The sequence below is a fragment of the Hypomesus nipponensis genome, chromosome 20 (assembly GCF_054491055.1).
Source record: "Hypomesus nipponensis isolate SF chromosome 20, ASM5449105v1, whole genome shotgun sequence".
NCBI lineage: Eukaryota > Metazoa > Chordata > Actinopteri > Osmeriformes > Osmeridae > Hypomesus > Hypomesus nipponensis.
Window position 1 is genome coordinate 4535466 of NC_140380.1, and position 23535 is coordinate 4559000.

The 23535-nt window shown below is 48.5% G+C and overlaps 1 protein-coding gene across 1 annotated transcript in view; it reads right to left on the reverse strand.

Annotated features, from left to right (window-relative positions):
* Positions 1-10455: 10455 nt before the first annotated feature.
* The window catches only part of dacha (dachshund a), a 74826-nt gene continuing 61746 nt past the window's right edge, over positions 10456-23535 (reverse strand). Inside the window, 5 exon segments of the mRNA XM_084683580.1 lie at positions 10456-12103; positions 16371-16436; positions 17270-17416; positions 17576-17723; positions 18979-19112. Coding sequence (XP_084539706.1) covers positions 12066-12103; positions 16371-16436; positions 17270-17416; positions 17576-17723; positions 18979-19112 — 533 coding nt within the window. The 3' untranslated portion in view covers positions 10456-12065.

The following is a 23535-nucleotide window of genomic DNA, read 5'->3' on the forward strand; positions in this document are numbered from 1 at the left end:
GTGGATGATTCAAAGCTTGTGGGTCAGTCTGAAGACAGTAAACAGGAGGCCTGATGTAGGGCAGTAAAAGTTACTGCAATTACGTTACACCGAGGGAGTGAGTGTGTGTTGTGTGTGTGTGTGTGAGGAAGAGAACAGGACGATGCTCAAATAATTTAGGTTGATGACTGACTCATAGTTAAAAGTAAGTGTATTAATTATACTTGTTTTCAGACCATATCAAATATAATTTGTATATCAGACAGGTGCGGAAAGGGCTCATTAAAGATCAAAAAATGTTTCTGTAAAGGTTCTTACAAAATATAGTTTGTAATTATTGTGTTTTTATGGGACCTACATAGGAGTCCATTACCGTGCTACGTGAATTTGTTTTACATAAGTTAACGATTGTAGCCTATGTCCCACAGATCTGCTTGATTAGCACGCAGGCTAATTAATGGAGAAAATTCAGTATTTATGGTCCTTTGAACTTCAGCCCGTGAATACTGCGCTAACAAAGTTGAAAGCCTAACGAGGTCTCCTAACACCGTGTACGTTCCGGTTGTTCTCCAGGGTCCACTCAGAGAAGGTGAGAGGAAAGGACGGTTTCTAGTCCTTCAGTTAGCCTAACAGTTATTTCTGTTTGGGTTAGGTATTCATCCTTTGACAACATTTTATCAATCCATTGTAAAATATTGATTTTCCATTCCAGTACACGATACGACACAACAATTTCCATTAATAATATGTTACAATATATTACCCTACAATGAATAGCCTATGGGCCTATATTTGTCTAAAATAAATCCATTACGTATACAATTTCGAAGAGAATCATGTTGGTATATCGTCACAGGTTTCACGAAAAGAGTGTATCCAGCACGAGGGGGCAGTAAAGCTCAACACAAGCTCGTGAGCCAGGGTATGTTCTCTCTTGCGCTTTTCCGTCGAGGAGCCGGTATCCGCGTGCCGGGAATACTTCACATAGCAAAGCTGTAGAACTTTTATTGAAGAGGCTGAACCGTTGTTTTGATCGTATCTATTTAATAATTCTGTAAATTACCTGGAGTGTAGCCTAATAGGCTAACGGCACGTCTCGGGTTGAGCCAAGATCAAAGACTCATTTTTGCATTTTATATGCAGCCTTTATATCCTAATCACACCAACGCCCTAATCACGGTATGTCAAAAGGTAGCCTACATACAGTATATGTAGGTTTCGCGTTCCTTAGGCTATAGCCTACATGTAGGCCTACTGTCTCGCGTAGGTTTTATAGATTCACTGACAAAGCCGTCCATCATCACTGAGTTCATGTCTGACCGTGATATCTGTACAGGCACTACTGCAGGCCTGTTTCTCCGGTTATGATACTCCGCCGTACACCGGCGAAGGGCTGTCTAAAACTATGGGACATGGAAAGTTGTAGCTTCGTTCGTCTGCTTGGTTTTAGAAAGCGCGGTTGAAAGTGAACATTGCGTGCCACCTTAGTTCAAGGCCATACCATGTTTGGTTGCAGACACTCATGCACACAACAAACTCTCTCTTTCTCTTCTCTCTCTCTCTCTACTTTGGAACCGTGTCCCAGCGGAGGTCTCGCGCAGAGAATGGCCTAATCATTTTTCTTTGCTCTGATAATGAACATCTGGCGCCAAGGTGCTTAAACCGAACCACGGAAGAAAATGAGCACGAAAAAATACAACGCAATAAAACTTATGCCCCTTATTTTTTACGGCCTCAATATTAAGTTTGTAGAATTTAGCCTATAGCGCTTCATAATCAACAAATGCAACGGATACAGTCGTGTACAGTTGAACTGAACCCATTTCCTTTCTGCTCAAACAATTCGTTTGCTTAATTAGACCTCGTTCTTTGATGTGGAGGTAAAAAGGTCTAATCAGTTTCCTTATTAGAGGTTAAATGTTTTGTTTGTGGATTCAATTGTCTCAAGATGCGATGGAAAATCCGAATCCCTTATGCACCATGCAGTATGCACGCTTGGTAAATGTAATAAAGAGCAAAATAATTGTTGGAAAAATATCTTTTATCTACTGACTTAAGGAGGCTGATTAAAAAACATGTTCTCAGATTAAAGCGTTTCCCGCCACTTTATCTGATAGTAATGCGGAGGAGCTCGCGGCTGTATTATAATCACTTAATCGGGGGCTGCGTTAACGTAGCTGTGTTATAACCGGGCTGCGGTAACCGGCCTGTGTTGACGGAGACGTTTCAATTCGGGACTTTCCATAAATCAGATGTTTTTAGTTTGGGCTCAGGATGTCTGGGGAGGGGTGTGGAGGGGCGAGTGGCGCTCAGCGGGAGCAGACTGGCTTTACATGTCACACGGAGACGGAACAGTTTCAGTAAATTATGAACTGATTTTAGTAAAGATTTTTGTGAGGGATTTTATACAAATTGGAATTAAATAAATGTGTAAATTAAAATTAATATAGCCTGTACGAATGAATAGGCCTGTATTTCTGGAGGTAGGGCCTAAGTTTCACAAAAAAATACATAAATGTTTAGAATGCATGTATAAAATACAATTTAAAAAGGACATCATTCATGAAGTCAGCGGACAAATTGCACAGCCTGTAAGATCGTTAAATTGGTGTGTATTTTCCTCCGACAGCTTCCTCAAGATTTTCCTATCAGTAGGCTATACGCTGCCTCCTAGTCTGCCGCGCGTGGGAGCGCGGAGTGATTGGAGTGCACCGGGCCGGTGGTGTGATGCTGTGTATTTGCCTAAAAGCCGTAGGCGACGTGCGGGCATCACGGTAGCTTCCCCCCCCCCCCCCCCCACCTAATGGATAGGGAAACACTCACACACTCAATTCTTTTAATGAAAACACTGCATTAATTTTATTTTGTGGCGTGTCATTGTAATTCAGGAGATGTTTTTAATCTTCAGATTGCCCGGGAACAACTAGCCCATCTAAAGAAAAGCTGGCACCGGCCCATCACGTTGAGCGCGCGGCCAGTGGCCATCCTTATTGAATGCTGTTGTTGAACACGGTAAATGGGGCAGACTTCACGTGACACTCTCCAGGTGAATAATAACGTATTTGGGTTTTAAACCCATCTGGGGGCGGAGATACGGGGATAATAAACCCACAGTAATGCTTCTTCATCTCCTATACTGTCTCTCTGGACTGAAATATTGCAACAGACAGACAGACAGACAGATAGACTGACTGACTGACTGATTGACATTAAACAGAAAAGGGAGACAAGGAGATAGACAGACAGGGAGACATGATCAGAAGAGAGTAGAGAGAACCAGAACAGCTTTACGTTAGCCTAACCCAACCTTAACCCACAGAGACAGAACTCAAAAGGACATTTGCTTTTTCAAACAAAAGGATGTTGTTTTTTAAAGGCCAGGTACTTTTGAATTATTCACACTGTGGGAACACACACACACACACACACACACACACAGAGTGGTCTGTATTTATACCACTCATGTACTTATTGGTTTCTGCAGTAACAGCTGTACCATGCTGTCACTCATCTTGTCCATTTCAGGCCTCTTGGTTTGGGTCTTCTGTACAAATAACTTATTTAAGACAAATTCATCATTGCCACAATCCCTCTCTCTCCCTCTCTCTCACCCTTTCTTACTCTCTCTCTCTCTCTCTCTCTCTCTCTCTCGATCTCCATGTTTCTCCGCTTTCTCTCTGTCTCCCTCTCTCTCCCTCTCCACTCTGTCTCCACCTCTCTTTCTGGGTGACATGTGTGAGTATTGCTTTTATCCTGTCCCTAACTCAGTGCTGAACAGACACTTTTCCCTCTCCTGCTGGTGAATATTTTAAGTGTGCGTGGTGGCGCTCCAATGCTCTGGGTCTAGATGGGAGGGGGGCGCACGGGTGGAGGAGGGGGTGGGAAGGAGGGGGCAGAGGGTGGAGGAGGGGGGTGGGAGGTAGGGGGCAGAGGGGCAGGACAAATGGAGCACGTAACAACACAGGCTGGAGAACAAGACTCCATTAGGATTTTAGAGGAGAAAGTGGATTTAACTGGCTGCCAGACACACATACATACGGTAACACCATGCACACACACACACACACACACACACACACACACACACACACACACACACACACACACACACACACACACACACAGTGGCACATACAAAAACACTATGCACTTAGTCACACTCACACACAATACACACATGTACGTATATATTCAATAACACCATGCACTCACAGTCACACAGGGTGATCAGGCAGGCCAGAGTGAGATGGATATTGAGAGAGGGATATTCAGAGAGAGCAAAGGGAAGAGATAGAGAAAAGAAAGAGAGAGATGCAGAGAAACAGTATGAGACAGAGAAGTAGGGAGACAGGGGCCTAGACCAAGTCCTAACCCAAACCTAGAACAAGCCAGACCAGGCCAGACCAGACCAGACCAGACCAGACCACACCAGGGCAGGCCAGGCCAGGCCAGACCAGACCACACCAGGCCAGGCAAACTTAGAGACCCAGCATAGGTTCAGGCATTTATTTACCATCTTAAACTTCAAAGAGTAGGTAGGGAAAGAGGGGAGGAGGAGAGAGAAGAAGAAAAGGGAGGAAGAGAGGGGAAGAGGAGAATGGACAAGGAGACGGGAGAAGGAGAACAGAGGAGGAGAGGAGGGCTTTGTCCCCTATTGGGCCTTGTTACAGGCGTGTTAGGGTTGTGTGTGTGCACGCTAGGGGTATGTGTGTGTGTTAGGGGTATGTGTGTGTGTGTGTGTCGGGGGTGTACCTAGACAGTGTGTAGTAGAACAGTAAAAGGGACTTCAAAGGAGGGCTGTCTGTCTGGAGGGGCTGGCTCTAATGCTAGGAGTTCCTCAGCCTTAATTAGGACTAACCTGAACACCAGCCCTCCACCAGGGACTGGAGCCTGTCTCACCCTCTCCCCTCAGCACTGAGATGACCTGTCTCACCCCCAACTTCAGCTCTGTGATGACCTGTCTCACCCTCTTCCCTCAGCACTGAGATTACTTGTCTCACATTATCCACTTAGATCAACTTATTCACTCAAAGCACTGGGATCACCTGTCTCACCCTCTCCCCTCAGCACTGAGGCAACCTGTCTCACCCTCAGTATGAGATAATCTGTCTCACCCTCAGCACTGAGATAATCTGTCTCCCCCTTAGCACTGATATAATCTGTCTCATTCCCTATCTTCAGCTCTGTGATGACCTGTCTCATCTTCTCCCTTCAGCACTGAGATCACCTGTCTGTCCATCTGATGTTGTGATTCAAGTCTTGTCCTGCTGAAGTTCTTCTTCATGTTGTTATTGGTGCTGTTGGTGATGTTAGACATGGGGCCCATAGTTAAATATAATTTTATTTTGCAGACTCAAGGTCCAGATAGAAAAGTACACATGACATATGAGTTATATGTGTACTATTGGAATGTCTCTGTGGTTGAAAGCATCTGCTTAAGTCAGGAAGTGGTGTTAGTCAACCCGGGTTTTTAATTGGAGCAGAGTCCGGAAGCAATGCTTTTCACCCTGGTTTTTGATTTGGGCAAAGTCAGGAAGTGGTCTTCGCCATGAGTTTCTATTGGAAAAACAGCAACAGGCTCCATATAGACCTGCAGGGTTGTCATGGCAGCCCACGGATAGACCAGGATAGAACAGAGGGTCAGTGGGCAAACATCCCATAATAATAGAAGTTGAATGCTTTTTGGATACGCAGATAGATCATGTTTAAACACTCTGTTTATAGGCTTTCCTGCTCGGTCACATGACATCATCATGAGGGGGATGCGCATTCATACAGCCAATCAGAAGCTCTCTTCCAGTCATGACTCACACTGTCCATTCTAGTTCATGGAGTGGGTGTGGTCTCCAGTGAGGACTTCCTGTTTCCTGTTTATAAATGTGTTACCTTCCCAGTAGAGCTGCTCCCAGCTTTGCTTCACACAGGATGTTACATGAGCTAACTAGAGACCTACCTCTCCTCTCCCCCCTCCTCCTCCCTCCAGTATTTTTATACATGTCGCGTGAGAATGTGTTGGAGTAGTAATGTGTTTCCATGATTATCCTGATGGAGGGAGAGACATAAAGACCAAGACATGTTGCCTGTCTGTCTGTCTGTCTGCCTGGATATCTGTCTGCCTGGATATCTGTCTGCCTGTGTGCTTGTCTGTTAGTCTGCATGTCTGTCTGTTCATCTGTTTGCCTGTCTGTCTATCAGTATGCAGTTATTCTGTACAGGCATCAGTGTGGGCAGCTGGAGGGGTCCTCAGGCTGAGCCTGGCTGTGATTGGGTGTGTCAGGCTCCCTTTGGGGCAGATGGCTCTGCCTGCCTACACAACAGCCCAGTAACCCACCCTGACAGCCTTGCCCTCCCCCTCCTCCCCCCTCTCCCCCACCCGTCCCTCCCCCTTGTCCTCCCACCTGTCCCATGCTAGTTAGCATACTAGCCCATACAGTACGAGGCAGCTGGTTAGCATGCTATCCCGTACCAGGCAACTGGTTAGCATGCTAGCTCGTTAGCATGCTAACCTGCTCCAGGCAGCCTGTTGGCATGCTAGCCAGTACCATACAGCCTTTTAGCATGCTACTCCGTTTCAGCCAGTCGCCTCCTTGATCAATAATGAATGGAGCCTGTCAATGACAGTCTGTTAGGACTCAGCACCACGAAGGGAAAGAGGGGGGAGAGAGAGAAAACAGAAGGGAGAGAGAGAGGGGGGAGGAAGAAAAAGAAAGACACAGAGAGATCAAGAGGGAGAGAGGGAGGAGAAAGAGAGAGTAAGAGAAAGAGAGAGAAGGAGAGAGAAAGAGAGGGGATGGGAGAGAGAGAAGGAAAGACAAAAGCCGCTGTGTTGTGTTATTTCTGTAACCAACCATCTCTTCACCTCACTGGAGACAAATCAAACACATCCATCAGCACACAGGAGACAGCAGCGATGCACACACACCCACATATACCCACACACACACACACACGCACACACGCACACAACCACACACACTCCCACCCACCTACCCACGCCCACACCCACACCCACCCACTCAGCTCCTCAGCTCGTCAGGCCAGAGCACCAGAGAGAGGGGGAGGTCGGTCTCCATCCGTAGGTTTAAATCGAACCGCGTCTCCGTTTTGTGGCGAGCCGGAGAAGAGAGAGCCCTGCTGAGTACCAGACAGAGAGCAGACACCCTCACCAGAGGAAGAACCACAGTGTCTTCTTAGTGAACCAGTGACGGGTTGCCATCACTCGTCCACACACACACACATGGGCCCATCTACACGTACACACACGCAGTCACACGACTACACAGTCACACACACACACACACACACACACATGCCTCACGCACAGTCCCACACAGTTCCACACACACAGAGCCACATATACGCCACATAAACACACACATGAACACACACACAGTCACACATACACACACTCAGAGTGCCCCCCCACACACACACATTATGGAGATAGATCTTCATCATCATCATCATCACCACCACCATCCTCATCAGCATCATTATCAGCATCATCACCACCATCATCCTCATCAGCATCATTATCAGCATCATCACCACCACCATCCTTATCATCATCACCACCATCCTCATCAGCATCATCATCATCACCACCATCCTCATCATCATCACCAGCATCATCATCATTATCATCATCATGCAGGTGTGTTCCAGGAAAAATACAACTATAGGAGGATATTTCATTTAAGATCCTCTACAGAACTGAAACTTCACACTAAATACTTTCTCTCGCCTATCTTTCTCTTCCCCACTTTGTCCTCCCACTCTCCTCCCCCTCTCCTCCCATTCTCTCCCCATCTCCTCCCACTCTCCTCCCACTTTCCTCCCCCTGTCCTCCTGCTCTCTCCCCCTATCCCCCCTATCCTCCTCCCCCTCCTCCTCCCCTCCCTTACCCCCCTCCAGACTGCTGACCAGCTTGTTATCGCCTCCAGACATCTCCAGGCCAGTGTGTATGAGTGTGTCTGTGTGAGTTTGAGAGTGTGTGTGTGTGTGTGTTAGTGTGCTGGTTCACTTCAGAGGACCGCAGCCTGTTTGGGTTGCTGTTGATGATGTCATCCATCACATGGTGACAGACTGCGTACTGTGAGCGGGGAACCTCCCCCTCCCCAAGTCCAAGCCCCCCCCTCCACAGAACCACCCGCTCCCCCAGTACCAAGCCCCCCTCCAATCCCAAGCCCCCTATTACAGAACCCGCCCCCCCCCCCGAACACCCCTCCTCCAGAACTCTCCCTCCCCAGTCCCAACAGCCCACCTCCACAGCTCTCCGCAACCCGAGCCACACCCCTAGTGACAGAGAGAGAGGTTAGGGTTAAACAGAGAGAGTTGGAGAGAGAAGTTTTAAAGCGAAAGAGAGAAGTAGAGAGAGAGAGAGAGAGAGAGAGAGAGAGAAGGAGAGAGAGGAGCAGACCATTCCTCCTCTTAAGCAGACACACACACACATCCTGTACACCAACACTGTACCAGCTCTCTCATTGTCTCCCTATCTCTCTCCTAATTTGGTTGGAAAGTAAAATTGTGAAATTGTAAGTGAAATGGGTTTGTTTGAATAAGAAATGGCTGGTGTGGTGAAACGGCTTGGTTATCTGTCAGTTGTAACTGCCCAATAAAGGTATCTCTAAAGTTTCCCTATCTCTCTTTCCCTCTCTCCCTCTCTTCCTGTCTCCCTTTCACTCCTACTCTCTCCCTCTTTCTTCCCCATTCTCTCCCTCTTCCTCCCTCTCTTTTCTTTCCGTCTGTCCTTCTCTTCTCTCTCCATCTCTCCCTGTCTTTTCCTCCTCTCTCCCCCCCCTCTCTCTCTCTCTCTCTCTCTCTCTCTCTCACTCCCTCCACGTTCTGTAACAATGCAGACATTAGAACACCAGAGAAACAATGTAAACTAGCAAGGACACCCCCCCACACACAAACCACACACACACACACACACACACACACACACTGACATGTAGGCCAGGACACAGTCTAGAGACATACAGTGTGTTCTGCTAGCGGAGCTAAAACTGCAGAAAGGTCAACATGCCTGCCTCCCCTGTGAAGGTGCGAAGGTGTGTGTGTGTGACATAACGTGTGTGTGTGCGTGTGACATAATGTGTGTGCTCCATGGCAGGTGTGTGCATGCATGCGTGCCTGCTTGTGTGTATGTGTGTGTGTGTGTGAGTGTGTGCGAGTGTGATTTATGTCTGTGAGAGCGTGGAGATGCCGTGTGACATTTTCCTGCTGTGGTCCGTCCCAGTTCTTGCTCCACGCTTCATTACAGCTGCGCCCCTGAGAGGGCCGCCCGCTACAAATAACCCAGCGCCCTCAAACCTGACAAACTAGCGTTAGCCCAGTTCACCTGCCCTTTGCCTCGCTCACCTCTCATACACACACTCATACTGTCAACCCAGCACACACACACACACACATGCCCATCTCTCCTACACACACTCATACTGTTAACCCAGCACATGCACACTCACCTCTCATACACACATTCATACTGTTAAACCAGCACACACACTTACACGCTGGGCTAAACAGAGGAGAGAGAGAATCAGGCAGAACACATAGAATCAGGCTGCACACATAGAACCAGTCTGATCATACAGAACCAAGCTGGCCAGAAGAGAGATAAAACCAGGCTAAATGCATTGAATCAGGCTGAACACATAGAAACAGGCTGAATACATAGAACCAGGCTAAATGCATTGAACCAGGCTGAACACATAGAACCAGGCTAAATGCATTGAACCAGGCTGAACACATAGAACCAGGCTAAATGCATTGAACCAGGCTGAACACATAGAACCAGGCTAAACGCATTGAACCAGGCTGAACACATAGAACCAGGCTGAATACATGAAACCAGGCTGAATATATAGAACCAGGCTGGACAGATGACAGCAGGAGCGGAAGAATGAGTAAAAGTGAAAACAGAGATACACCTGCCCTGCCAATCCCCCTCTTCCCCTCCCACCCCTCTCCTACCTCTTCTCTCTCCTCTTCTCATCCCTCCTCTCCTCCCTCTCCCCTCTTATCCCCCTTCTTCTCTCCCATCTTGTTAGCTTTAATCATATTCTGTGTTTTATAATGAAAATAATGCAAATTTTCAATTTTAATTCCGCTGATCAAATATCCCTCCTCTGTGCTAGTGTTTCCATCAGGGCCTGTCATTAATGAAGTATCTGGACTGGGGGGCGCTGGGGGGGGCACATCAAACGGACACGGCCTAATTGAAGAGTAAAAATTATCTCCTCCCCAGCTCCCCTCGCCTCCCCAGCTTCTCTAACTCCCCTGCATTCCAACTTTTCTCATTCCACCTTTCCTCCTCTCCTTCCGCCTCCTCTCCTCCCTCCCTCTTCACCTCCTCTCTCTTTCCTTACCTCCTCCTCCCTCGGTCCTCACCGCCTCTCCTCCCCTCCTTCCTACCATTCCTCTCCCTCCCTCGCTCCCTCCCTCCCTCCCCCACAGACTACAGACAGACAGGTCTGAATCTAGATCTTTATTGCTAAAAACAAACCACAGATGTAAAACAGGTTTCAGAGAGTAAAAGGGTGTGTTTTATTCTTCAGTGTGCAAGGCTGTGATTCATCTTCTAAAACACCATCAACATGGTTGCTGCCCACTGTTGGATTTGAGGCCGGGGTCGGGGCCGGAGCCTGGTCGGGGCCAGGGTCGGGGCCAGGACTGGGGCTGGGGCCAGGACCGGGGTCAAGGGTCAGGTATAAAACAGACCAGCAGGTATGGTCTTCACCAGTGTCGTATCTACAGGCATGCTCACAGCTCCAGATCATCTTAAGTTCTGTTTTTCTTTTCACTAAAAATGTTTCCACTTTATTACGACGTCAGAAAACGCTAAAGCATTTATACATGTGTTGAAAAAAAATGTGAAGAGGAGAGGACGAGAGGACGAGAGGAAGGGAGGAGAAGAGGACGAAAGGGGAGGGGAGATAAAGCATTTATACATATGGTCTAAAACTGATGAGGGGAGGAGGAGAGGAGGGGGGAGGAGGGAGATGAAGCCGGGTCAGGGGTTTGGAAACAGGGTAACTTTAGGGATAAGTCTCTCCTTATATCGCTGGAGTAGAAACACAATAGAATAAAACTTTAGAAACGCAGTAGTACACCGTATAATAAACCAGTGGAACACAGTAGAAACAGCAGAAACACAGCAGAATAAAGAAAACACAGCTGGCAGAGTTATGGAGGGTGAAAGACGTCGCCATGCCAACGTATGGCACGCCCCCCCCCTCCTCCGCTCAAAGCCACGCACCCCCTATGCTGCCAGAGATCTGATTGGCTGTCCCTCACCCCGCGCCGTCCCCCCACACACACACAAACACAGGGTCTTACAGGAGGGCGACAACTTAATAAAAATAACAACAACAATAATAAACAACGATAATGATAATCAATAACAATAAAAATACAGCCAGAAGAGGATGAGGAGAGGAGGAGTGGAGGAGGAGAGGAGGAGGAAAGGAGGAGGAGTGGAAGAGGAGAGGATGAGGAGAAGGAGAGGAGGAGTGGAGGAGGAGAGGAGAAGGAGAGGATGAGGAGGAGAGGAGGATTGGAGGAGGAGAGGATGAGGAGAGGAGGAGGAGTGGAGAAGAGGATGATGAAAGGAGAAGGAGAGGAGGAGAAGAGAAGGAGGAGGAGTGGAGGAGAGGAGGAGGAGTGGAGGAGGAGAAGAGAAGGAGAAGAGGAGGAGAGGAGGAGAAGAGGAGGAGAAGAGGAGGATAAAGTTCAGTATGTGCTTCATAGGAAATAGAGAAAAATCCAAGCCAGTTTTCTTTTGAGCTCCTCGCATTTAACAAACAGTAAAATACAGTAAAGTAGAAGTAGAATACAGTAAACCTGTAGAAGAGTTTATACACGGGGGAGGGTGGGGGAAGCAGGGTGACAGGGTCAGCAGTTCAGCCACCCGCCTCTCCCCTTCCCTTCCCCCTTCCTCCCCCCTCCCTCCATCAGTTCTGTACAGTGTGAGGGAGGTCTTCCCTCCAGCCCCCACGCCCCGGGCGTCCCCCCAGGGAGAGGGCTCTGTGTCTGGGTACGTCCGGCAGGATGGACCCCTTGCTCAGCTGGAGGCCTAGGGCTCCTCAGTACATGATGGAAGGCTTGGTGTAGGGTCTGTTCTCTGTCAGGGAGACACACACATACACAGAGACTGAGAATCCTGCCTTATCAAATCTGCATCAGCATTACACGGCTGGCTACGCTGTCATGGTGACTGGACTGATACGAAAAACAGCTGGCAGACCGACAGGTAGACAGGTAGGCAGACAGAAAGACAGATAGACAAAAAATCAAGTAGGCAGTGAAACAGGTGGACAGACAGACAGGTAGACTGAAATACAAGACAGACAGGTACATACATAGGTAGGTCGGTCAATACGTAGGTAGGTAGGTAGGTAGGTAGGTAGGTAGGTAGGTAGGTAGGTAAGTAGGTAGGTAGGTAAGTAGGTAAGTAGGTAAGTAGGTAAATAAGTAAGTAGGGAGGTAGGGAGGTAGGTACACTGTAAAAATAAGTTGTAAAAACAGGAACAATCCGAATTTACAAGATATATCTGTAATATTACAGTACATGCTGTTCTTTCCTGGTAAATACTATTTTTATAAACTAAACGTCCATGTTAGGTGTCTACTTGTTGACAGGTTAGATCGCCATCTACCAGGACACCATTCACACTCGTTTAATTGATCCAAACTACAGACCATCAACACATATCAAAACAGAACAAACAACAACAACACTCCAAACAATGCTTATCTAATTAATGCTGGGGACACACTATACATTTTTTTGTAATATTATAAGATTTTCAAACTGTGAGAGACCACAAACATGAGGACAAAAAATCCTTGATTTTGCCGTTTTGCTCCTACAGTGTGTGGTCACTCTTAACACACCTCACACCAAGGGAACATTTGATAAAATCTGCGGAACCATCAAGATAATCGGGACATATGTTACTTAGGATTGTCGGAAGGGTCGAAATCGGCCCGATTATCCTGTGGTGTGTCCCCAGCACAAGCTTAAACCTTTAACTTTGTAGCTTTTTAAGCTTGCCGCGGGGCATTCTGGGTAACAGGAGCGTTGCCTCTACACAACTATAAATTAACTTTCCTTCGTCCTACTCTGGAGTCTTTACGTTTATTCATTTAGCAGACGCTTTTATCCAAAGCGACTTCAAGAGAGAGCTTTACTAAAAGTGCTTTTTCCAATGATCATAAACGAGATAGCCCCAAAAAGGCTTTTGCAGGCTTTTGTAGTCTTTGATATTGACTGGTGCATGCTGGGATCGCATGATGTAAACTACCCGAGCGCAGTTCACAATTCAAGGTTCCTATGTCTAAACCCAAAAATATGTTATTAAGAAGTTATTTGTCCGTGGGATGAAAGTAAATATCTAGCTAGTTTTGATAAAGTGAAAGTATGTGTTTAAACAGAACATTTTGGTGAAAAACGTATTATTTGTAAAAAATAAAAATAAACTGACATTTTGTGTATTTTTAAGTTAACAATTTTTTAATGTAATTTGTATGTAAATATACACATGTACATTTTGCCATTGTCTTTCTATCTGTATTTCCTGTCATTCAGAAATACAGGAAAAAACACGTATAAGTTGCTGAAAAAGTACTGTAATTTAATAGTTATTTTTTACAGTGTAGGTAGGTAGGTTGATGTACAGAGTCAACACTGGTGTGACAGTGGAAGGGTCGAACTCTTAACCGCACTAGGGTCTGGGGTCTCCACGGCAACATGAAACTTGTGGCACGCCACAGATGAACATAGGAAAACTGTCTAGAGATGAACTGCCCCCCCCCCCCCCCCGCCCCCCCGCCCCCTTGCTCCAGTCTGCTACCACAGCAGAGTTCCTAATGACGACCATCTTGGGACTAGCACCTTGATGTTCTCTGCTGGTCCAATTAGAGCACCAGCAAATTGTGGAAATGAATGGAGCCCTCGGGGCTCGTTTGGTGTGTGTGTGTGTTTGTATGTATATGAAGCACTTCTGTTTATGTGTATGTGTGTGTGTGTGTATAAAGAACTTCTGTGTGTGTGTGTCTGTGTGTGTGTGTGTGAGTGAAATGTATATGAAGTTCTTCTCTGTGTGTGTGTATATGTAAACGTCTCTGTATGCGTGTTTGTGTATAAAGAGCTTCTGTGTATGGCTGTGTTTGGTTATGGTCTGTTTTATTATAAGCAGGATGGTGAGTGTGTGTGTTCTCTGCAGAAGCATGGGATCTCTGAAACGAACAAGCACTTGTCATGACTACCATTCATCTATCCATCCTTTCATCCATCCATCAATCATCCTCCCATCCTCGCATCTATGATTACTTTAGCTCCCTGATCTCTCTCTCTCTCTTCCACTCTCTCCCTCTCTCTCTCTCTTTCTCTCTTTCTCTCTCGTTCTCCCTCTCTATCTCTCCCCATCTATTTCCCTCTCTCTCTCCTCTTTCTCTCTATCTCACTCTCTCTCTCTCTCTCTTTCTCTCTCTCTTTCTCCCACTCGATCTCTCCCCATCTCTTTCCATTTTTCTCTCTCTCTTTCTCTCTCTACTCATCCCTCTATCTCTTAATCGGCTTGTAAAGTGATGTCACCTTCCTTTGTGTTCAGCACTTTCTGTTGCCTACACTCATCTTGATTAAGAAAACAGACACACACACACGCACGCACACACACACACGTACATGGATACACACAAACACACATACATGTACAAACACACACGCATGAACACACAGACATGAACACACTAGGAGATGAACCTAAGAGAACGTGAGAGGCTTTTAGCTCTGCAGGGCAACGCTAGCCAATCAAAGCTAATGAAATCAGGTGTGCTAAGCTATCAGAACTGCTCCAGGAAAACAACCTGATTACATCCCAGTGTAATGGATAAGGTGTTGTAGTGTCAGTGTGTGTGTGTGTGTGTGTGTGTGTGTGGGTGGAGGGGGGGTACGTGGGTCCATCTGTGTGTGTGTGTAAAAGATGTGGAGCAGTCTTTTAGTCTTCTCTGGTCAGACTTCTGCCTGTTAAGTTGTGTTATGTGTGTGTGTGTGTGTGTATGTGAAGATTGTGTAAAAAAAACCTGTCAGACTGCTTTTTGTTAAGCTGTGTCACTCCACAAAACGCATTATTTAAACAATTTGTCATTTATTGTGAAAGCACATAGCTAACTGGTATAGCCCTAGCACACTACCCAAACAAACTAGTAACCAATACTCTTTCTCTCTCTCTCCCTTCCTAGCTCCTTCTCTGTCTCTCTTTCTTTCCCTCTCTCTGGCGTTTCATCTTTTCTATTCTATTTCAATCTCCCTTAACACACACCACACACACCAACACACATCAAACACACACAATGGAGATTACTGGGGCATTGGACCGTGAGGTAGGAGTGTGTGAGAGAGAGTGTGTGTGTACGTGAGAGACAGTGTGTGTGTGTGCGCGCGCGCACGCTGTGACACAGGTCACGCCGTGGCTCTGAAAGGTCATGACTGCTGCGTCCCATTACGCCTTTCTCCACGCCGTCGTTAGCCACGCCGGCTCCCACACCCACGTTGCCACAGCTACCTATATTCACGTCGCGGTTTCTGCTTCCCTCCTCCTCCTCTCCCCCCCTCCTCCTCCTCTCCCCCCCCCTCCTCCTCTCCCCCGCCCCTCCTCCTCCTCTCCCCCCCCTCCTCCTCTCCCCCCCCCTCCTCCTCCTCTCCCCCCCCCTCCTCCTCTCCCCCCCCCCTCCTCCTCCTCTCCCCCCTCCCCCCCCCCTCCTCCTCTCCCCCCCCTCCTCCTCCTCTCCCCCCTCCTCCTCCTCTCCCCCCCCCTCCTCCTCTCCCCCCCCCCCTCCTCCTCTCCCCCCCCCCCTCCTCATCCTCACTCCCACATTCCTCCGTGTGGCCGGGCTGTCAGCCAGTAGAATGATGGACACAGACTTTTATTTGTAGACTGTGAAATTGGCTATGAGGAAAAACAATCTCTGGACCCTCGTACTCCCCCCCCCCCCCTCCCCGGCTCTGTACACCCCCCCCCCCCCCCTCCCCCCGGTGTGTAAACATATGTATGTATTCATCTATCTATCTGTGGGATCCACATCTCAGTAAGATGTACGACAGAGACTCTTTAATTCGCCTTCAGACACGTAGGTAATAGGCTCCATCTATCACTCCTCTACAGCCACTGGGTGTGCGCGCGCGTGTGTGTGTGTGTGTGTGTGGAGGCCTAGCTAGGCCTGTGTGTGTAGAACAGGCAGCATCTAGACCCAAGTCCACACTGCAGAGCCCTAGACCAAAGCTCACCTTCTAGGGTTTTCCGTTTCAAGTACTAGTTTTCCAGGTTCCCGGTTCTCTGCTTTAGTTCCAGGTTTACAGGTTTTAGGTTCGAGTTTTAGGTTCTTACCCTGTACAGTTGAGTTCTCCTGCTGGTTGCCGTTGTGTTCTGGTTCAATCTCTGGTATCACTGCCTCTGCAACATACACATACACACACACAAACAAACACACAAACAACAAACACACACAGCATCAGTCCAGTAGCAGTTTTCTGTTCACAGATGTGGGACTTCTTGATTCTGTTTCTCTCTCCCTCCTGAGTAAGTAGGATCCAAAATGGTTGTTGTGATGCTCTTCATCCCTCTCTCTCTCTCTCTCTCTCTCTCTCTCTCTCTTTCTGTCTCTCTCTATCTCTCTCTGTCTCTCTCTCTCTCTCTCTCTCTCTCTCTCTCTCTGTCTCTCTCTCTCTCTCTCTCTCTCTCTCTCTCTCTCTCTCTCTCTCTCTCTCTCTCTCTGTCTCTCTCTCTCTCTCTGTCTCTCTCTCTCTCTCGCTCTCTCTCTCTCTCTCTCTCTGTCTCTCTCTCTCTCTCTCTCTCTACCTCCCTCCATCTTTCTCTCACCTCTGTCTCTTCGTCCCTCTCTCTCTCTTTCTTTCCCTCCCTCCTTCGCTCTCTCTCTCAGTTTCCATTTTCCCTCTCTCTCTCCCTCCATCTCAGTGTCTCTCTCTCTCCATCCCTCCATCTTTCTCTCTCTATCTCTCCCTCCTTCCATCTCTCTGTCTCCCACCATCTCTCTCTTTCTCGCTGAATGTGTGTGTGTGTGCATATCAGTGAGTGTGTGTGTATGTGAGTGGCTGCATGTGAGGGTGTGTGTGTATGAGTGTATGTGAGTGGCTGCATGTGCAGGTGTGTGTGTGTATGAGTGAGTGAGTTAGTGTGTGAGTGTATGTGTGTGCGTGCATGTGAGGGTGTAAATGTGTGCGTGTGTATGTGTGTGTGTGTATGTGTGTGTGTGTGTGAGTGTGTACCATTCAGACTGATGCGCAGGGACTCAGGGGTGCCGGCCTGTTTGAGGGCCTGCTCCACCTGCTCACGACGCTTGGACTCAAACTCCAGAGCCTCCTGCAGCTTCCTCTTAGCCTTCTTCTCCTTCTTCAGACGCTTCTGCATGGTGGCTGGAGGGGAGCAGGAGAGAGGAGAGGAGGAGAGGACCAAGGACAGAAAAGGAGTGGTTAATGAAAAGAAAAAGAGAATAGAGGAGGAGGGGTAATATTAGAATACTGACATTCGAAAAAGGTGAAGTGGAAAGAGACCACGCACACCCTGACCCTGACCTCGGCTGTGTAGTTCAGAGGTGAGCTGTCTCTCCAGTCCCTCCCTCATCTCTCTCTCTCTGTACAGCTCCATCTTCATCTCCTTCCTCTCCTGCTGAACGTGTTTCTCCTGCGCCCGCGCGTTGTCCACCGCCACCTTGAGGAGACCCTGCGCCGCCCGCACACACGCACGCGCATGCACACACACAGGCAAGCGCGCATACACAAACGCATTCGCCCATGCACGCACACAGACACGCACGCACTCGCCCACACGCACGCATTGCGCACGCACGCACGCACACAAACACCACACACACACACACACACAACAATTTAAGTCCACTGAACCAGCTGTGTGTTTTGTATCCTTACTTTTTATTTCAGTGACCAGCAGGTCGAGTCAGGGTCAGTGTCAGGGGTTAGGGGTCAGGGCCAGGGTCCAAGTGTGGTTCAGGGGTCAGTGTCAGGAGTTAGGGGTCAGGGCCAGGGTCCAAGTGTGGTTCAGGGGTCAGTGTCAGGGGTTAGGGGTCAGGGCCAGGGTCCAAGTGTGGTTCAGGGGTCAGTGTCAGGAGTTAGGGGTCAGGGCCAGGGTCCAAGTGTGGTTCAGGGGTCAGTGTCAGGGGTTAGGGGTCAGGGCCAGGGTCCAAGTGTGGTTCAGGGGTCAGTGTCAGGAGTTAGGGGTCAGGACTAGGGTCCAAGTGTGGTTCAGGGGTCAGTGTCAGGAGTTAGGGGTCAGGGCCAGGGTCCAAGTGTGGTTCAGGGGTCAGTGTCAGGGGTTAGGGGTCAGGGCCAGGGTCCAAGTGTGGTTCAGGGGTCAGTGTCAGGGGTTAGGGGTCAGGGCCAGGGTCCAAGTGTGGTTCAGGGGTCAGTGTCAGGGGTTAGGGGTCAGGGCCAGGGTCCAAGTGTGGTTCAGGGGTCAGTGTCAGGAGTTAGGGGTCAGGACTAGGGTCCAAGTGTGGTTCAGGGGTCAGTGTCAGGAGTTAGGGGTCAGGGCCAGGGTCCAAGTGTGGTTCAGGGGTCAGTGTCAGGAGTTAGGGGTCAGGACTAGGGTCCAAGTGTGGTTCAGGGGTCAGTGTCAGGAGTTAGGGGTCAGGACTAGGGTCCAAGTGTGGTTCAGGGGTCAGTGTCAGGAGTTAGGGGTCAGGGCCAGGGTCTGAATCTGGTTCAGGGGTCAGTGTCAGGAGTTAGGGGTCAGGGCCAGGGTCCGAGTCAGGTTCAGGGGTCAGTGTCAGGAGTTAGGGGTCAGGACTAGGGTCCGAGTCAGGTTCAGGGGTCAGTGTCAGGAGTTAGGGGTCAGGGGTCAGGGGTCAGGGCCAGGGTCCGAGTCAGGTTCAGGGGTCAGGACTAGGGTCCGAGTCAAGCTTAAGGGTCAGAGCCAGTCAGGGTTAGGGCGCAGGACCAGAGTCAGGGGTCAGGGCTACCTGGATGTTTGTGAGGAGCGTGTCCACCGAGGAGAGGCCATCAGCAAACAGGAAGGGGGCGGGGAAGCCAGGGGGGAGGGGCTGGCCCAGGGGAAGCTTCTCAAATCCTGGCTTCATCATGAGTTGCACCTCTTCTAGAACACACACACACACCTGGGTTAACACACACTTAGGTTAACACACACGCACCTGTGTCAACATACACACTAGGGATGTACCAAATCCAGGATTCGGTTTCGGATTCGGGCGAATATTGGGCTTTTTGACGGGGTTCGGTTTCGGCCGAACTTTTTTTTCCACCAAGCCGAACCAAACGCTTGCACTACTCGCGCTACGCTGGTCGACGTAATGCCGCTGCCGTCGATTACGGGAAGGTGTTTAGGTAGGTGGACCTTCAATGCAGTAGGCTGAGAGAAAGTGAAAACAAAACCCGTGAGCAGAAAAAGTGTTGTTTGGCTGTACGTTCAGTCAAAAGAAGGCGATTCAAGTTGAGCTACATGTTCAATTTGCGAAGCCGATTTGTCTCGTGGTGTCAAGGACCCTAAACAACACACAACATCTCCGCTGTTAGAACATTTGCGTATGAAACATCCAAAAGAAATTCAGGAAATCAAAAAGGCTAATATTTTGGATATTGACTGTATCTTGAGATAGGGTTAACGTAGGCATATGGTAATTGTCAAAATAGGTTTTCCCACTTGTCTTCCTGGCATAATGTTGCCCCTGGTGTTAATACACATACACACACACACACACCTGGGTAAACATACATACACACACCTGGTGTTAGCATACTCACACACACCTGGGTAAACATACATACGAACACCTGGGTTAAATATCACACAAGACCTACTTATTTCCCCTGGTCTATGATACTCTGTGATCCTGTGTCTGTGTCCTTGTGATAACGGCTAGTTATTTCGGTGCCTTATTCTACCTCAGTTGATTGTATAGCACTTTGGCTTGCACTGGATGTTTTTAAATGTCGAATTTGACTTGACTTGGGTTAAGCCACCACCAAGCCACCATTCCCTGTCTCCACCCATAGCCTCCACCCTCCACCCCCAGCCTCCAGTCCCAACCTCCGCCCTCCACCCCCAGCCTTCACTCCCAGCCTCGATCCATGGCTCTCAGGATAATCTGCACTGTTGACAGGCAGCAGAAGCCTGTTCAGGGAGACAGATGGGGTGGTGTGTGTGTGTAGTATGAGTGCGTGTGTAGCATGCGTGTGTGTGTAGTACGTGTGTGAGCTCAAGTGTGTGTGTGATGACAGTGTATCACAGGTCACATCGATTTCCTGCTGCGCTGAGAGGCAGAGCCGAGCCAGACATGGTTCATCCTCCTGCCCCGGCCCCAGCCTCTAAATCACACCAGCCCCCCAGCCCCCAAGACAGTGCTGGGGGGAGGGGGGAAGAGACAGAGAGAGAGAGAGAGAGAGAGAGAGAGAGAGAGAGAGAGAGAGAGAGAGAGAGAGAGAGAGAGAGAGAGAGAGAGAGAGAGAGAGAGAGAGAGAGAGAGACAGAGAGAGAGAGAGAGAGAGAGAGAGAGAGAGAGAGAGAGAGATGAAGAGAGAGGAACTCTCTCTGCACCCATGGGTTGACAGTCTGTGATTAAGTTTTTCGTTGCCACTGAAAGTGGTTCGCAGATCAAGGTCACATAGATACAGAGAGAACGCAGTGCTGTGTGTGTGTGTTAAAAGGCACAAAGAGAGTGATGGCTCTGGTGAAAAGGTGGGAGAAAAACAGAGAGAGAGACAGAGGTAAAGACAAAAAGGGAGAGCGAGAGAGTGACAAACTTAGAACAGCCACCTTTTTAATAGTGGAGGTACTGCTGCTCACTGCTCCCTCCCTCTTTCCCACCCTCCCTCACTTCCTCCCGCTCCTCCTCTCCTCTGCACTCCTGTCCCCTCTCTTCCTCTTCTCCCCTCTCCTCCTCTCTTAATTGCATCTTCTTTTTAAACGACAGATTTATCTTATTGCTGCTGGTGATAGGACACAGTTCAATTCATTTTACACCACAGGGTCGGGGGGGGGGGTGTCTGTGTTTGGGGAGGTGGGGGGGGGGGGGGGAGTATGTGGGGGGATCTGACATTTACAAAGTGACCCGGTTCTGTCGAAGGTCACCGTAATGTGAACAAGTAATGATGCTGTGAGTGCATGTGTGCGTGTGTGTCTCCCCCCCCCCCCCCCCCCCCCCAGGTCAGGTAATAATAAAGAAACTCTATGGACCAATGACACACCTTCACACTCGCCACTTAGTAAACCCTCCTCTCAACATGCTCACATACCACGCATACACATGTACAAACACACATACACAGACAAAGGCCAAAACAAACAGATGAATAAATAACAAACAGAAAGTAGAAGTGCTAGATCCTTTCAAGCGACCAGAACAACCAATCTATTATTTAAACTCGCAGCTTTTATTTCACGACCACTAAAAATAAAAACAACGTTTCTGGAGAGAAGAAGGAGAAACGCCGTTCCAACAAAAGATAATCCATTTGAGCGTGGAACCGTTCTCTGGAGGTGGAATCCTGTAGTCTGTGGGTGGAACCTTGACGTGGAGCTGTAACTCTACACTCATGAGGTGGAACTCCCTACTCTGAAGGTGGAACCCTGATGTGGAACCCCTTTACTCTGGAGGTGAAATCCTCGAGGAACCCCCTTTCCCTTCTGCCTACTCTCTCTCTCTCTCCCTCCGTTTTCGACCTCTGGTCCGGGTTCCAATGATACTGGTAACTATTCTCTCTCTGTTTCTCTCTCTCTCTCTCTCACACACACACACACACAAACCTCCGCTAACACACATGCATACGAACACACACCAACGATATTTATTTCCAACAAGATGGCCTCTGTGACAGCCACCACCCTGGGAGCCGTAAACCAACTGTCTGCTGCTATTTATGAAGCCCTCCCAGCGCACACACACACACACACACACACACACACACACACATAATGTCCTTAGAAAGGTATCAGTATTTACAGCAGAGGTAGTCTGAGAAAGAAACAGCTGTTGTGGAACAGGAGGAGTGGAGAGTAAAGAAAGGAGGAGAGAGGGATGCACAGAGGAGAGGATAGAGGAACGAAAAGAGAGAAGAGAGGGATGAAGGTAGGAGAGGCGAAAGGGATGAAAGAAAGAGAGAACAATTACTGGGCCACTCTCTTCTTTTACCTTTCACACCCACTTGCACTCCCTACCCACTTCTCTCCTGACACACACACACACACACTCAGTCACACACACACACACACACACACACAGACTCACACAGAGAGACAGGAGCAACAGAGATAATTTATTACCATCAGGATGCTGGTGAGATTCTGGCTGACTTTCAATACCAACAACCTTGTCCTGAATACAATACCTACCCGCTCAAGCTAACCAGCTAACAACCTTGCACTGAATACACTAACTAATACCTACTCACTAACAGCTTTCTAATAAGCTAACAACCTTGTCTCAAAATACACTACCTTCCCACTAACAGCTAGCTAACTACTTAAGAATCTGAATACACTAGCTGACAGCTAACCAACTAACAATCTTTTCCTGAATACACTCAACCAGCTAACAATTGTTTACCTAACTAACCAGATATCAACTTTGTAACCAGCTAACAACTAGCTAACCTGCTAACAACTATTGCACCAGCTGACAACTAACTGACCAGTTAAGGAACTAACAACTAGCTAACAAACTAACAACCTCAGAGGCTGAGGGGTGAAGGAAGAAGCAGAGGAGAGAGGAGAGAAGAGACAGAGAGGAAAAGAGACAACAGGCAGAGGGCAAGAGATAAAGAGGAGAGGAGAAAAGGAAGAAGAGAAGGAGAGGAGAGAAAAGAGAGAGCGATGTATACACAGTCTATATCAGTCAGGAGAGATGAAAGCTTGGTTTTAATTAAACCATCACCATCTCAGAACAGTGTTCAGCCCTCCAATCACACGCACGCACACACACACACACACACGCACACACAGAAAGAGAGAGGGGTGTATGTGTGTGTGTGTGTGTGCTGTCGTTCCCACGGTTACTGTACATCTGTACTCAGGAAGTTGAGAAGTTATCAGTTCTGAAAGGCTGCCAAGCTATCACAATTAGAGCTGCTGGAGCAGAACCAGAACAGATACCAGAACCAGAGCAGAGATACCTCCTCCTCCCAACCCCTCCCATCCCTTCTCTGCTCTACTACTGCTCTCCTCTGGTTCTGGTTCTGATCAGGTTGCATCAAAGTCCAGGTCCTGATTCTGGTCTGGGTCTGTTCTGGGCCTGGATCTGGGTCTGGACTAGGATCTAGTCTGGATCTGGGTCTGGGTCTGGTCTGGTTTAGTCTGGGTCTGGGTAAGAATTAGGGTCTGAACTAGGGTTAGTCTGGGTTGGTTCTGGACTAGGGTCTGGTCTGGGTCTGGACTGGGTCTGGACTAGGGTCTGGTCTGGGTTGGGTCTGGACTAGGGTTAGTCTTTGTGATTAATGGAGGAGGCTGGGCTCTCTGGACTCCAGCCCAAACAAGGTGCTGGCTGCCTCAGGACCTGCTATTCATC